The sequence below is a fragment of the Cololabis saira genome, chromosome 3, assembly GCF_033807715.1.
Source record: "Cololabis saira isolate AMF1-May2022 chromosome 3, fColSai1.1, whole genome shotgun sequence".
Lineage (NCBI taxonomy): Eukaryota > Metazoa > Chordata > Actinopteri > Beloniformes > Belonidae > Cololabis > Cololabis saira.
Window position 1 is genome coordinate 26992716 of NC_084589.1, and position 16709 is coordinate 27009424.

Genomic DNA, 16709 nt, shown 5'->3' on the forward strand with positions numbered 1-16709 from the left:
TTTAATACATGTAAAATAACTACAAATGCAAATCAGAACAACATGATCGATTTCACTATGTATTTTCCTTTTCAACACTTGTACCCCCCTTCATATCTTGAAATGTGATATGTCCCAGCGTCCCTGACGACAGTGGTCGCTAGGTCAATCTCACTTTGCAGTTTTACTTAAAAAAATTACTTACAAAACTGAAACTTACAAAAATGAAAAGGAAGCAGACAACCATGCAATTAAAAAAAAGAAGGCAGGTGATGGTGTTGCCCCAGCAGCAGAAGATATTAACGAGGCTATAGCCACTAATGGATTAATTATGCAAGTTCGTCTTAAGGTAAGATATCAAATCATCCTAGCCTCATATAAATCTGTTTAAGGGAAATATTTGACTTTTTTTTACTCTCTCTCTCTTTCTCTCTTCTGCTCCATCCCTCTCCTTTTTGCATTTGGACTTTAACTGTTTGACGTTAAACTTGTCGTGATATTGTTGCAGTGATAGTGAATGAAGTGAACAGAATGAGTTAAATTGCGTTTGTCAGATACGCTTTTTCCGCTCTCTAACTCTGCCGCTTGCTGTCCATAGAAACGGATGCGTATTGCGTAAAGGCGCATTGACTGAATTGTTCCACTACATTCTGAGTATTTGCTGGGCATGTTGATTGATATACTGTAGTTAATTTCTGTGATTCGTTACCTCGCCATACCTTAGATTTGACTAAATTGGCGTGTGATACTTGTACACCGGCTCGTCCGTGTCATACTTCTAAAGCCACACGGACTCCAAAGGGGCCAAAGGCCCCAGAATGATGTGGGTAAGGTGAGCCGTCCCGCTGCAGAGCGAGCTGCGTCTGGCCCGCCGGCTCTGTTTGATGTGAGCAAACTTGCTCACTATTGTTCCCTTCACACACAAAAAAGTAATTGGCCACACACCATGCCACAATTACGGCATGTCCTCACAAGACATCCGTATTAGTGTAACGATTTCCACGCCAGTCTCCCGGACTCCCTTTTACTTTAGTTTTTGCTTCTTTTTTTTTTTTCTTTACTCTTTAACCACAAGTTCGTGACACATCAAAGTAGCAGTGATTCAAATCACAATGCACCGGGATTTCAAATATGTGCAAGAATGTATTTATATTTGAGTTTGACATCAGTCTGCTGCGCCGTGGTGGTCTGTTCAATAAGGCCCGGTCAGAGGAAGGGGATTGATCATGTCACAAATTCAAAGTGATCGATTGACAACACAAAGGATCATTGAGAGAGGGGGGGTTAAAGAAAGGGGGAATTCATCTCCAGCTTCACCCCAGGCCATTAGCGTATTACCATGACATAACAAGGAATGCATCAAAGGCCATTGAATCCAACAGGCAGCCATGCAGGATGGCGTGGTGACAGCCTCACCCATCAGTGTGCTGCAACAGAGAGGGGCTTGATAGAGAGCTCTGAAATGTGGCTGATGCTGCGTGTCAGCACGCTATGACAAAGCAGGGCTCAGCATTCAGGTCCACTCAACCGTGTTTTGCTCCTCTCAACCTCACTCTCTTCGCCCATTCCTTCCCTCCATTCTCCCTCTTTTTTCCCTTCTGCATCTCTTCTACCTCAAGCGACTTTCTTCCCCTTTCTCCTCCTTTTCGAGCCCCTCCTCCTGCTGTCAAGCTTTTGTTCCTTTGTGCTGCCCTGACACATTCCCCAGGCACGTTGAAGTGAGGGAGAAGGGGAGACAAGAGGAGGTTAGGATGGAAAGAAGACAGGGGAGAGGGAAAGTTAGTGAGAAAGTTAGACATTGCAGTGCCAGGTCATTTTTTATCTCATTGTTGTGGATGAAGGGATGGTGAGTCAGCACTGAGAGAGAAGTGGGACATCAAAAGCTGATTGAAAAGTGACTGAGATGGAAAAGCTGTGAGGCAATGAAATAGGAGATACTACTCTATCTTTGGAGGGCAAGAAGTATTAATTTGCTCCTCTGGTGCCAACTTTGTTTCACTCATCTTCATTTCCTTATGCTGCCACCATCATTCCTCCATATACTTTTCACTTCTTTTGTTTCTCGCCTTGTTCTTTCTCACACTGACATTATTGTTGGTAACTGATATCATTACCTGCAGTCCCAGGAACGGACAGGTCGGCTGAACCGCAAGGTTGATTTAAAAAAAAGAGTCTATTGTGACACAAATAAAACTTGGCTCTTTCCAACTATCACTCAACACTCATCATTCATTCATTCATTCATCTTCTTCCGCTTATCCGTTATCACTCAACACTGTTGAAATTAAAACAATAAATGCTTATATAATGTAGATCATAAAGCAAAGTCCCCCCTATCAAAACAAAAAATCTGAATTTGATAGTTGCTGCATCATTTTTTCTGGCTTCTACAGCGTGAGAATTTGCTGCTTTTCTCTGTCATATCATTTTCATTAAACAATACATTGCATTACTGGGAAAACAAATGTTGTATTGTTTAATAAGATTTCATAAACCAAAGGATGAACCTGAGATTTAAAAGGAACAGCATGTAAAGCATAGTCAAAAATGATAAAGTACAACAGAAAGAAACAATATCTAAACTATTTGTCGAAAATGTCATGCTAACCAAAATTGTACAAAAGATAGGACAGAGGGCTGTGGTGTCAGTGGAAAGCACGTAATGCTGCTCAGACAGTGTCGTTTTTTTGTTTTTGTTTCTAAATATACATCAAAAGTTGATTCCAACATCTTGTAAATCATTTAAAAGCCCAGGAAATCAATAAATGAAACAACCACAAAGGTGGTTAAGGTTTGCTTTGAGGTTGTTTTTCTCCCTACTTTTCGATTACACATAGCGGTGCTGTTCTGCGCCCCCCTCCTCAAAATGGCAAGTTTTTTTTTTTAAGTATTTGTAGTATTTCCTCAGAAGGTTCAAAGCAAGTTGAACCAATACTGAACGGTGATGTGAAAGCATTGCAGGCCAGTTGGGCAGCATTCACGCATCTGCATTTCAGACTTCAATGGTCACACCTCTCATTCACTTTGAATAAGGTGACATCCTGCACTGCCAAAATGAATTCCGAGTTTGTGGCTTCAAACTGCTAGCTAGCTTATAATCTACAATTGAAAACAGTTACTTTTCAAAGAGCAGTACCAGGGAATGCTACTTCCTATTTTCCCTAAAAAAGTAAATCACTTGTGGGCTGATAATGGAAAATATAAGCTGCTGATACCCCATCTGCATGAATGGACCACATATCCTTGTGCATAAAAATGAAGCAAATTAACACATTTAGAAATTTGTCATGTCCCACTTCTATTTTATTTTAATTTCATGATTGGCGATAAACTGCAGTGTGCAATCGTTATACTGTCAAACACTTTCGTCCTGTAAGCTCACTGCATTGTCAAGATGAGCAATGATGGTGTCTTTACTTTCTTAAACAATGATCAAAGTTTGCTCTGAGTCTGTGTCAATGCTTAAATACGTGAACACACGATTGATGACATCAGCATTTCATTGCAACTTAACAGAAAATAACAGTGAATCCATCTATGACGAGAGTTTCTCAACATTGTGTGCTCATGTATCTATTCAAAGAGAGGCCAACATAGTTTGTTTTATGTACCACTGGTCCCTGAACACCCCACATGCCGGTAAGCAGTTGTTGAGAAACCTTAAAACAAAACATTTCCATAGTCGAGCCGTCAAGTCAGTGATTTGCATGACATCTAAGAAGACAGTGCAAAGACTGGCTTTAACAAATTGTATCTTAAAAAAAGGGAAAAAGAATGAGAAAAAAATAAAAAGTGTCAACAGAAATTCAGTCCATGTGCTGGCAGAGAGCGTGTCTCTCTGGGGCTATTTGCAGCTTCATATTCATTCAAATCAGACTGAACTCTGTATCAGCTCACTCACCGGATTGACCTGTGCCATATCTCAAAACTTGCTTCCTCTTGTGCTGCTTATTGTTTCCTATTTCCTCTTCTCATTCAAATGACACTGATTTGAACCGTATCTCTGGCACATCTATATTATTCATTGTTCCATAGCCTGATCTGGGATTCTCGCACCATAAAATGTCGTATGTGGCCCTTATCAAAATTCTTGCCGCAATCAAGTTTTTTTGAAAGGCACCAACTTGTCTGCACGAGTTGCCACTTGCACAAGTTACTGTAATACTGTGAAAAGCCGTTAGTAAAGTTACTATTCAGTGCTGTCCTTTGTTTTATTGTCCAACTGACCTGTGAAAATTCCCACCTCAGTATCCTTAGTTATCCCAGATGTGAACTTGACCCAGGCCTTCCAAACCACCAACTCCTGGCTGGAAGTCATTATTTATGGTCTTTAACCTGGAAGAAAGCTACTGAACTGGAAGTGCACAGGCATGCACGTAAAAGTTTAATGAGTTACTGTATCTTTCTCCTTTTATTTATCTCTATGACAGTGTGGGCTGGGGACCTCCCCATGAGGTTGTGTAATGATCCAGGGAGAAGTTGCAAAATGGTTTGCAGAAAAGGACCAAAAAAAATGTTTATATATATATATTTGCGTGACACACATTGTGGTTATTTTCTGTAATCTTTGGACTTTAAAACTTAAATTCAGAGTAGTAAAAGAACATTTTGGTTTGTAGTTTTAGGAGCCACAGAGTGAAACCTGTGTGAACCACTGCTCAGTTTAACTTTCCAAACAGTTGCACAACAAATAACCCGGTCTGACACACATGCATTCGCAGCCAAAAGCCTGGGAAGCTCTGCGGGCTGCTGGCATGCTGACCCAGCAAACCACATGGGTTTGATTAGAGGTAACGGCAGAAGTTAATGTGGAAATGGGATGCAGTGAATGTGGAAGAACAGAGAGCAAAGAGAAAGAGATAAGAGCTGGGACAGAGAATAGAGGCTGAAAACTAAATCTATATTCATAGGTGTGCCTCTGATTGACGTGCACATCCTTACCACAAACCAAAAAAGCTGTAAGCAAAGGTTCAGGTCCAAATGGGATAAGAAATGTCTGCCAATAGTGTACTGTTTAAATAAACAACTCATTTATTATGATTCTGTCTTACAGGGAATCAACGCCATGAATCAGAAATGTATGATTTAACAGATTACCAAAACACAGCAGAGTCACCTGGACAGTGTGTGTGTGTGTGTGTGTGTGTGTGTGTGTGTGTGTGTGTGTGTGTGTGTGTGTGTGTGTGTGTGTGTGTGTGTGTGTGTGTGTGTGTGTGTGTGTGTATGACTCAAGCTACATGAGACCAAACCCCCAGATGTCTGTGCACCCAGACGCCTGTATTACTCACACTCTGTTCCTTTTGTCCATCAGCTCTCACCTCCTCCCTCCTCCAACTCTCCCCCCGTGTCTTTGTGGATGTAATTATTGTGCTCTTTTGTTACGAGCTGCTCTGGACAGCGGGAGAGCAAGAGCTGAAGTTCAGTTGGAAAAGAGGGCAGGCTGGATGTGTATCAGACAAGTTTAAAATCTTCATCCTCTGAAAGCTAACTGCTATTTTTTTTGGACTTCCCGGGGGGTTTTATTTTTCGTGGCATCCCTGCTACCTACATGACCATATGGTTCCCCTCCAAGGTGCTACAGTCTGCAACACTGTGAAGCCACTTTGAATTGCCTGAATGATGCTGAATTGCTGGACTGAGGACAGGAAGGCAGAGGACAAAAGAAGGGAGGAACTGAGAGGAAGAGAAGAGAAAATGAGGTCACAATTGTAAGGAAAGGAAGTGAAGGAGATAAAGTTGTTCATGAGAAAAGCTGAGTGAAGTACAGTGAGGTGAAGTTGTCAGGAGAGGAGGGAAAAGCTGAGAAGGAAAACAAGAGCCGGTTCCCATACTTGCACGGCTTTTCACCTTACTTTATGATAGTGAGTTTTGTTTTCCTAAAAATCCAACGAGTTCAATAAAAGTGTAGCTTTTGCTGTGTCAAATCACCCCACCTTTTTTTAACCCCAGCACCCTCACACGGCCTCTCACTCAGCGCTCATTCTTTTATTCTCCTTCAGCCTTTCCTCCTTAACAAGAGTCAATGATTGTTGCTTTTGCTTTTTCCTCTGCCACAATTGTATCAGCAGTCTGCTTGCATTCAGCAAAAGTGCGACTTTGTGCATGTGTACGTACGTTTGCACTCATACATACAGCATGCATGTCCCCATGGTGATGCTGTGCGTGAGAGAAATGCCAAAGTTAAATACTTTAACTTGAGGTCAACCTCTGGTCATTGGTGCTGGATGTAGGCAACAGTGTGTCTGTGAAATCTTCGGCATTAGGAAAACAATATGGTTTCAGATTTTTGATTTATTTTTTCCATTTATTGACTTGGGAAGCATAAGGCTCTCATATGCTGCTGCTGTGCCTCAAGGCAGGGGAAGAAAAATAACATTAGATTAAAGTGATCCTATGATTTGTTCATGATCTTGTGACTTTTGCCAAAGGCCTGTGAGAAACTGAAAGGATAATAGATATGTTAGAAAGTTGAGGTATAAACTAAAAAAACAAAAAACAAGCATGTATTCCTCAGTGGGCAACAAAATTGGAAAAAAACTATGCACGGAAACCAAAAAGCTGGAGATTAAGGGACGCATTTTTCTGTAACGGGAAGATATTTATGAGTGCTACAAGTTAATAGAATACACATTATCAAGAAAGAATGTTTATTTTAACAATAATAAGAAAACGGATCCAAAACAAATCGAGATTAATTCCATTCATAACAACACACTGTCACTTGAACACCACACTTTCACTTTTAGTCCCAGCATAAGGCTGGCGTCAGGTGACGGGACAACCACAGCCACGCAGTTGTGGCTCATATAAAACACTCCCCTCCCCCTACAGAAACAATATATTCTGGGTAGATGCAGTCTTACATGCGTGGCCGTGTGAATTATTCTGCCAGGTGACAGACTCATGCGCCAATGTGAAATGAAGAAGTCTGTAAATTTAGAAATCTTTGGCCGAAGCGCTCAGGCATCTCCACTGGCTCCTCATCCAAGAACTACCGCTGCGTCACAGAGATGCTGAGGTCAGCAGCTGCAGGACTCCAGCTCCCAGCAGCATCCTTCCCAGTGATGACGGTCCTGCCTTCACAAGTCTGACTTGCTGTGATCTTAACCAAGAATAACAAACATTTATTAGTCTGACAATACAGTGTTTTTTGATATTTTGTTTTATTTTAAACTCTTTCTGACCAATCAGTTTACATATAATTATATACAATAAAAAAAATTATTTTAATAATCTTTAAGTTCCCAAATGATTGTTGTCACTCTCCCCTTCTGGAAGTTGGATGGATAGCTTGTTTCAGAGACGCTCCACTCCAGGCAGCTTCTGTGTTGTATTCATGGTTGGAGTTGAGCGTTGAGCAGGACCCTCTGAAAAATCACAGTTCTTTTTCTGTTTCCACCTTTCCTGCTAGTGTTGATACAAAGAGTTGATCGATGATCTGTGTCTGCTTCCTCCCCAAAGATTGTAAGGAATCCTAGCAGATTAATTTATTCCTCATAGTTCAGGAGCTATTCAGGTGCCTTTCGGTTCATTCCTAACTGGCTGCCATGTGCCTTTTAGTGAGGGATGGTTTTTGTCACTTAAAAGAGTTATTGATGGAGCAAAGCACTGATGGTTTGTCCTTCTGTCAGATTCTCTCTTCTTCACAAAGGAGCACTAGATCCCATTCAGTAAAGTATAATCATAACTGACTAAGGTTCTTTATCTGCAACTCATTCATTTCATTTGGTAAAAAAAAAATATATATTCTGGGAATCTTCAGATGCCTCAGACATTTATTTGTTTCCTTACTCATACCTGTGTCTGCAGACCTGTGAGTTAGGGCTGTACATGTTTTCCTTGAACCTTTTTGACTTTATTCCCTCTAACAAATGCTGTGTCAACTGTGAGACCTGAAACACATGTGAGTACCTTTTCAATTAGAAGAGGCTTTTCAGGGACTATGGATAGAAGTAGGATTCTACTAAATGTTCAATTTACCTCAATCAGGCATAGGAAATTCATAATACAATCAAAAAGAGGAAACAAGATTTAGATCAGCATTATCAAATTTCTGTGGTGGGTAGACTGATGAGAAACCAAAATTGATCTAAAAAATGTGAATGGGTCTGAAACTTTTTGAATTCTCTGTATAAAGCCTTAGTCAAAAGCTGGATTCTCAATTTTTCTATTTAAGGATTACCATCCGGTGGAAAAAAGAAAAAAAGAGCATGTTACACTTGTGGGAAGTGTGGTAAAACAGCATATCCCTTCAAAAAGATAGAAGACATTTGGAAAAAAAATCCTCTTTTTTTGCAGAGGCTAAAACAACAAGCCTATTTTTTAATGTTAAATAAATGTAATGTTTGAAAAAATAAGCGCCTACAATCATTTAATTTCTCCCTCTCCTATCTTCCTGTTTCGAGGTCATGCTAAAAATGACAAAAAAAATGCTTGTTAAACCAGTATACTGATTGTTTAAATCACAAATATCAAAATCACAAACGGAGGATCGCTGTCCTGCACGTTTTAGGTATTTTTCCTTGTTTCAACACACCTGATTCAAATGAATGGAACATTATCAGTTTGCACAACCCTATTTGTAATATTGACGTAATATTACATTACACTATTAATATCACAGTCGTTGGTATCAGGATGTGTTGAAGCAGGAAAACATCTGAAACATGCAGGACATTGGCCCTTGATGACTGGAGTTTGACACCGGTGATCTCGTCCTGTGACGAGAACCGAGCAGCTCTGCTGCCGCCCAGTGGAGATAAATACCCAGTACTACGTCTCTTTATCTCTCTCTCTAGATTTGAACCCTTTGACCTTTCTTGAGGGACTTGTAAGAACATGTGCAGTGATATTTATCTTCTGTACCAAATCAAACTATTGTTGTTAGTGTTTACCTGTGTGTGCTTGACTGCAGGCCCACTCAATGCCTGCAGGGACAGGTGGAAACAGAACACCTGGAGGTTCGCTTGAAAAACTGTTTGTGTTTTCAACAGAACCAGTTTTCCAGTGAGTCAATATTGCAATACATCCAACCCTTCCGTGGTTTAAGCATTGTTTTTTCCTTTTCTTCCTTGTGTGTGTTTTTTTGTCTTAGGTTTTAAATTGAGTCTAAAACTTTGTGAACATGAGGGGACCTCACTGATGGAGGAACCCTGTGTGTGTGTGTGTGTGTGCGTGTGTGCGTGCGTGCGTGCGTGCGTGCGTGCGTGCGTGCGTGCGTGCGTGCGTGCGTGCGTGCGTGCGTGCGTGCGTGCGTGCGTGCGTGCGTGCGTGCGTGCGTGCGTGCTTGCGTGCGTGCGTGCGTGCGTGCGTGCGTGCGTGCGTGCGTGCGTGCGTGCGTGCGTGCGTGCGTGCGTGCGTGCGTGCGTCCTGCAAAGGATGCCCCCCTGCTGTTTGGGTGACTCAGGAGGGTCATCTTGACATATAAACATAGTGTTCACTGAAAGCCCAACAAACTTAGTCAGTTTTCAAATTTGTATAAGTTAATGATTGACTTATTAGATCGTGTTGTGCTTCTTGTTATCCATTCTTGTCATAAGCTTCTGATAAACCACCAGCCAGGCAGAGAGAGTTTCAAACAAATGCTTGTTTTAAAGAAAAGAAAAGAAGATTAAGCTGTCAAAGTGTTTTAAAAGCACCTCCAGCCTTATCTTAGCTTATACTTCTTTTTTCATTTTTCTTTGACTGGTCATATAATTTTTGTAAATCTAAAGTTTGCAGAGTTACAAAACCCAAAGTCCATAGCAAATGCGGTTCATACAGATACAGATGCTCATGACCCGTGTTGTTTTCCAGGATTGTTTTCCACAACTTAATGACAACACCGTGAAACCCATTTGGATGATACTTGTCCTGTGACTAATTTAGCTGCAAAAGCAAAGAACAAGAAACTGCTTTGCCTGATTCATAAACAGATCAGAACATGCTGAGAGAGAAGTACCTAAAGCAGAGCAAAGCTGAAATACAATTCCTGGAAGAAGTGAAAAAAAGGTGTTGCAGCAATGTGGTTTATTACGTTATAATATATCATAAAAGGTGGCTGAAACGAAACGGTAAACAAGTGAACAAGCCTGATATGTTGTGGTTAATTGCATAACTAAACATCGTCTCTGAAAACTTTCCCACGAAGGGTATTCTTTTTTTTTTTTTTACAATTAAATCCTTTCAAATAGCATAGTCTGGTCTATTTCTTCCTTTTCTCTGCAACAACTGCAATGTTTTATAAATACCAAAAAATGGAAGTGAGATAAGCCTGAAACCTAACCTGGGCGCTGCGCTCTTCTAGTTCATGAGGAAATTCTCACTTTCAATCATAAATAACGGACCTGTGGCAGTTTCTATGTAACAGAAATGTGGAAACTCTGATGTAGATACTGAACATTTCTCATTTGGTGAGTTTGTTTTGGATATCACATTTGGCACATACCGGTACTCAAAATTGAAGCCAATTGTAATATATTGAAGCTTAAAACATAATTAACGTCATATCATGTGTGACATGTTTCATCTGTGTAAAACACACTTTATTGTTACAGGGACCTGAATCATTTTTGTAAAATTCCAAGACAAAAATTGGATGGCAACTAAATCACTTTAAAGTAGAAATGCATTATTATTTATTCAGTTTTAAAAGTCAGATATGTTCATTACTAAACATGTCAAATAAAACCCACAGAGGAGCCAAAGGTACATGCATATACAAACAGGAACTTTTGTTACAAAAATATATGTTTAAAAAAGTTTACATTCATTTAAAATACATTTGTCAGGCATGTTGATGCTTCAAAATCAAAAGCTCCAAATGAAATGTCAAGACTGGAATAACAGAAACCTTAAAAGAACAAGAATGTATTTGGATAAATCCGTCAGTCTTAGTTCCTTACAATTATAATTTAAAACCGTATCAGAAGTCATAAATGATCATTAGAGCAGCAAGCAACAAGCAGACCCATGACATTTTGAAGCTGGGAGCATGACTTTTTGATGGATCCTGGCAGGCTTTGGCATTATTTCCAGGTTTTTCATCTGTAGGATTTCCCTCAAAGTGGACCGGAACGCACTGATTCTCCAGCAATTCACAAGCCAGGATCAGGTGTTTAGTTTCATATTGAACCTTTTTGATCTCGCAGGTGTTCATCTGACTCCTGACTGTGACAAAAGTAAAAGGCTGCCGGCTGATACACAGGTTGTCCTTGAACACCTTGCCACCACTATTTGAGCACACAGCTCTCACCTTCTCCAGGTCTTCCAGGCGGAGGAAGGACTGCGTGGGTCTGGAACAGGTTCCCAGACTCTTGATGTACTTCTCCCACTGGTTCTGGTCGAGAGAAGCAGGAGTCCCAGAAGGAACGTGGCGCTTCAGGAACGTATTGTAGCCGTTGTTCCATTTGGAGAGCTGGCAGGGAGCGTCCGTCTTACCAGATGTTTGTTGACACAGCAGAAGACACGCGGCAAGAGCGAGAAAAGGTCTATGTGCAGCCATTCCCCAGTAGTCCTGTAATACAAATGTGAAATCATTACCACATTAGAAGTTTCCAGCCTTTCAATGCCAATAGGCTTTTGACTTTATTCTGCATGAAAAGGTACAAACATTTTAATAAGGCTACAGCTGCCCATGAATGCCATTTTAAGTGTGAAAGCAGGAGAGGATGTAGACAACAGATGAGAAAAAACTTCCCTACCTCGTTTTGGCAGCCAAGATGCCCCTTTGAACCACAGAAGTGACCTAAAGTTCAGCTGGAGGGGTTTTTCCGGACCTGTCCTACGGTTCCTCTAACACTTCCTGTATATGAAGGGGAGTGGCCTGTGTATTACATAAGTCCGCCCACGCGGCTGTGCTTTGGGCACCAGGGCTCGTGGTGAGAGAAGATCCACTTACGGCTCTGCAGACTGCTCCAGTCAACAAAGCTATTTTTGGAGACTTAGTGTTGGTATGCAGATCCTCGGGTGCTTGTTTTTACACAAAATCCTCTTTTTTTTTTAAGGTTAGAAAAAAAACAGTACAGGTACTTGATCAGTAAGCTATTGGTTCTAATGTTTCTGGCCTCTAACTAGATTGAATACAGTTAATAAAAAAAGCTAAAGCCTTAATAAGCTCTTACATTACCCAGATACCAATTGATTAGGCAGGAGGACTTAGGAGGGGGGCAGCACGGTGGCTTTGTGGTTAGTACTGTTGCCTCACAGCAAGAAGGTTCCCGGTTCGACTCCCGGGGGTCTTTCTGTGTGGAGTTTGCATGTTCTCCCCGTGCTTGCGTGGGTTCCCTCCGGGTACTCCGGCTTCCTCCCACAGTCCAAAAACATGCGTATTAGGTTAATTGGTGGTTCTAAATTGCCCGTAAGTGTGATTGTGAGTGTGTACGTATATATGTGGCCCTGCGATGGACTGGCAACCTGTGAACCCCTGCCTCTCGCCTGAAAATTAGCTGGGATAGGCTTCAGCAGACCCCGTGACCCTGCAAAGGATAAAGCGGGTATAGATAATGGATGGACTTGGAAGGACAATACAAAGTCATATAGATAGAGCCAAATATACAGTGCCAACCAAAAGTTTGGACACACTTCCCCATTTGTTTGACTGAGAAGGTGAGTCCAAACTTTTGGTCTGTACTGGACATACATAACTGTATATCCATTTGTGTATACAGTGGGGAGAACAAGTATTTGATACACTGGCGATTTTGCAGGTTTTCCCACTTGCAAAGCATGTAGAAGTCTGTAATTTTTATCATAGGTACTCTTCAACTGTGAGTGACAGAATCTAAAAAAAAATCCAGAAAATCACATTGTATGATTTTTAAGTCATTAATTTCCATTTTCCCACTTGCAAAGCATGTAGAAGTCTGTAATTTTTATCATAGGTACTCTTCAACTGTGAGTGACAGAATCTAAAAAAATATCCAGAAAATCACATTGTATGATTTTTAAGTAATTAATTTGCATTTTATTGCATGACATAAGTATTTGATCACCTGTCAACCAGTAAGACTTCCGGCTCTCACAGACCTGTTAGTTCTTCTTTAAGAAGCCCTCCTGTTCTCCACTCATTACCTGTATTAACTACAACTGTTTGAACTCGTTACCTGTATAAAAGACACCTGTCCACACACTCAATCAAACAAACTCCAACCTCTCCACAATGGCCAAGACCAGAGAGCTGTGTAAGGACATCAGGGATAAAATTGTAGACCTGCACAAGGCTGGGATGGGCTACAGGACAATAGGCAAGCAGCTTGGTGAGAAGGCAACAACTGTTGGCGCAATTATTAGAAAATGGAAGAAGTTCAAGATGACGGTCAATCTCCCTCGGTCTGGGGCTCCATGCAAAATCTCACCTGGTGGGGCATCAATGATCATGAGGAAGGTGAGGGATCAGCCCAGAACTACACGGCAGGACCTGGTCAATGACCTGAAGAGAGCTGGGACCACAGTCTCAAAGAAAACCATTAGTAACACACTACGCCGTCATGGATTAAAATCCTGCAGCGCACGCAAGGTCCCCCTGCTCAAGCCAGTGCATGTCAAGGCCCGTCTGAAGTTTGCCAATGACCATCTGGATGATCCAGAGGAGGATTGGGAGAAGGTCATGTGGTCTGATGAGACTAAAATAGAGCTTTTTGGTCTAAACTCCATTCGCCGTGTTTGGAGGAAGAAGAAGGATGAGTACAACCCCAAGAACACCATCCCAACCGTGAAGCATGGAGGTGGAAACATCATTCTTTGGGGATGCTTTTCTGCAAAGGGGACAGGACGACTGCACCGTATTGAGGGGAGGATGGATGGGGCCATGTATCGCGAGATCTTGGCCAACAACCTCCTTCCCTCAATAAGAGCATTGAAGATGGGTCGTGGCTGGGTCTTCCAGCATGACAACGACCTGAAACACACAGCCAGGGCAACTAAGGAGTGGCTCCGTAAGAAGCATTTCAAGGTCCTGGAGTGGCCTAGCCAGTCTCCAGACCTGAACCCAATAGAAAATCTTTGGAGGGAGCTGAAAGTCCGTATTGCCCAGCGACAGCCCCGAAACCTGAAGGATCTGGAGAAGATCTGTATGGAGGAGTGGGCCAAAATCCCTGCTGCAGTGTGTGCAAACCTGGTCAAGAACTACAGGAAACGTCTGATCTCTGTAATTGCAAACAAAGGTTTCTGTACCAAATATTAAGTTCTGTTTTTCTGATGTAATTTATGTCATGCAATAAAATGCTAATTAATTACTTAAAAATCATACAATGTGATTTTCTGGATTTTTTTTTTAGATTCTGTCACTCACAGTTGAAGAGTACCTATGATAAAAATTACAGACTTCTACATGCTTTGCAAGTGGGAAAACCTGCAAAATCGGTGTATCAAATACTTGTTCTCCCCACTGTATGTTACCGGCCTCAGGGCTAGGGGTGCCTGGGCCAGCAGCAAACACTCTCCTCAATGATATTGGAAGGAGAGCAGGAAACGGGTAGCTCTTATCAATACCTCAAATGCAGATTTAATCTGGTGAGCGCATGCCCCGCCCGCTTCATACCTCCCCCCATTACCCATTCTACATCTACCCTCGAGTCTAGTCGACAAAGATTGACACAAATATTTATTAGAACAGAAGGAGTAAATTAAATAATAAATAAAATGTGTTTAAATGTGTATTTTTAAATTGGTTGAATAGCTGAATCTCAAAAAACATGAGGCGGTGTCTGCTTTTATAAAACTATAAATCGAGGCACCTTTTCCGATCCTCTACATATACAGATGTGTATGACTTAAAGTTTATTTTTTGTTTTTCATTTTAGGAAGAGCTGTTGACTGGCTATGACTGCCATGTTGGAAATGAGTCTGATTAGCTGCAAGTTTATTACCAGTTAGTATTGTGGAGTCCTCAATAAAGACATTTGTGTAAACACCTGTTTGTGAGTAAGACACTTTCTAAATCCATCATCTGTTGAAATAATGGCTATATGTTGTGTGGTTTAGCCTATACTATAGAATGATCCAGGGGTAGCACACAAGTATAGTTATACACAGGTGTAAATGTTCACATTTCTGTACAGGTCTTTTTGGAGTGCTGGTCCTGGTCTTTATTTTTTTTACTGGAGTCCAGCAATGTTTCAATCGTCTTCCCCCGTGACTCAGGAGCTGCGAGGCGATGAGCTGTCCACTAGTAACAACATAACTCGTCATGAGGTTCCTTTTGAGTTTCAGCTATTTCTGGCGCCTCTCAAGAAGTGGAAATTTTTCCCGTCCATGTCAGCCTGAATTAATCTGCAAGACACTGTACTTGTTTCCATTGTCTTCTTGTGTATGTGTCATCTTTGCTGAAGATACATGATATCCTAGGACTTCAGCTGCAGTGACTGGTTGGGTGTGGATGGTTTGATGTCATTTACATCACCTGAGACACATGTTAGTGGCTTCCGTTGATGATGCTTTCGACCTCACACATGATCATCTTAAGACAATCACTGCAGGCTCTTTTAATAAGGAATTAAATAATCTTCACTTTGTCTGCATTTGCTTTCAATTGTTGGATGGCCCCCCTCATCTCTCTTCCTCGGCCTCATGGTGGAGAGTTTACTTCGCCTGCACTCAAAGTGACTGATTGCATTAATAGTCGGCTGCATATATGAAAGAAAACCATCATACCCCAAAAAAATTCTAACAAAAGGTTTTTCAGTGGATTATTGTAGTACTAGGTGTACTTAATGACATCCTAAAAGTCTACCAAAATCTGACCACCAGAAAGGTGTATTTTTCAAGATGGGGACCAAGGTGGCCAAGAAATCCCAGGTGAATAGGGTAACATTTTTAACAAACAGATATCATCATGAAACTTCCCCACTTAATTACTTACATGAAGACAAAAAAAATTGCATTGGAAGTTTTTTGAAATTGTATGTGTAACTATGCAAATTAGGTGTATCTCATTGAATATGCGCCAATTCGCATGAAGGTGTCAGGGTTTTGACACTTCCTCCCAGTTTTAGTTTCAGTTCTGTCTTGCCCCGCCTGTGTCCCATCTGCCCTGATTGTGTCCGCACCTGTGTCTCGTCTTGTCTCGTTATCCCCTCAGTATATCTTGTCTTGTCATTCCTTGGTTCCCTGTCGGTCCGTACTGTTCTCTCCTCCATGTCTCCTCGTACCTTTTTTATGATCCTGGTTTTTTGTCAATCCTGCTCTGCAGCGCTTTGTTTTTGCCCTTTGTGAATTAAACCCTTTTATTTTTGAGAACTCCTGTCTCCAGCCTCCCTCTGTCTCCTGCACTTGGGTCCTTAAAGAACCAAACCATGACAGAACGGACCGACCATATGGACCCAGCGGGAGACTACCTCACCCTCATGGAGTTTTTGCGCCAGGAGGAGTACTGGGACCCCTTTTGGGGAACTGTTAGGTTAAAAAGTCATCACAATATTATAACTTAGAAAAAGACACCGGAGACCTGTGGAATGATCTTTCAATGGCCTTCTGCAGAAGTTCGGAGAGAAATCCTGAGAAGCTTTAGGCAACACGGCCCTCCTCTTTCGAGCTCGTCAGAACTTCTCTCAACTGGCTCTCTGCAGAACTGGCGCTTTTATTCAGCACGGAGGACAGGAAAAACCATATTTGGTAGATAACAGACGTTGGGGGTGAAAGACACCCAATAGTAAATAGTTGAATGGACAATAGACAGAAACAGATGGTCAAATAGATCAGATGATGGTTGAAAGGTCACACATGTGAAACTTAAACTTTAAAGAAACACAAAA

General features: G+C 41.5%; 1 protein-coding gene across 1 annotated transcript; it reads right to left on the reverse strand.

The window, feature by feature from the left end:
- Nucleotides 1-10571: 10571 nt before the first annotated feature.
- Nucleotides 10572-11771, reverse strand: LOC133441032 (uncharacterized). Its single transcript, XM_061718406.1, has 2 exons — nucleotides 11661-11771; nucleotides 10572-11473 (listed from the first exon to the last, which is right to left on the reverse strand). The coding sequence occupies exon 2, from the start codon at nucleotides 11459-11461 to the stop codon at nucleotides 10883-10885; it is 579 nt and encodes a 192-aa protein (XP_061574390.1). The 5' UTR covers nucleotides 11462-11473; nucleotides 11661-11771; the 3' UTR covers nucleotides 10572-10882.
- Between the last annotated feature and the right edge of the window lie 4938 nt (nucleotides 11772-16709).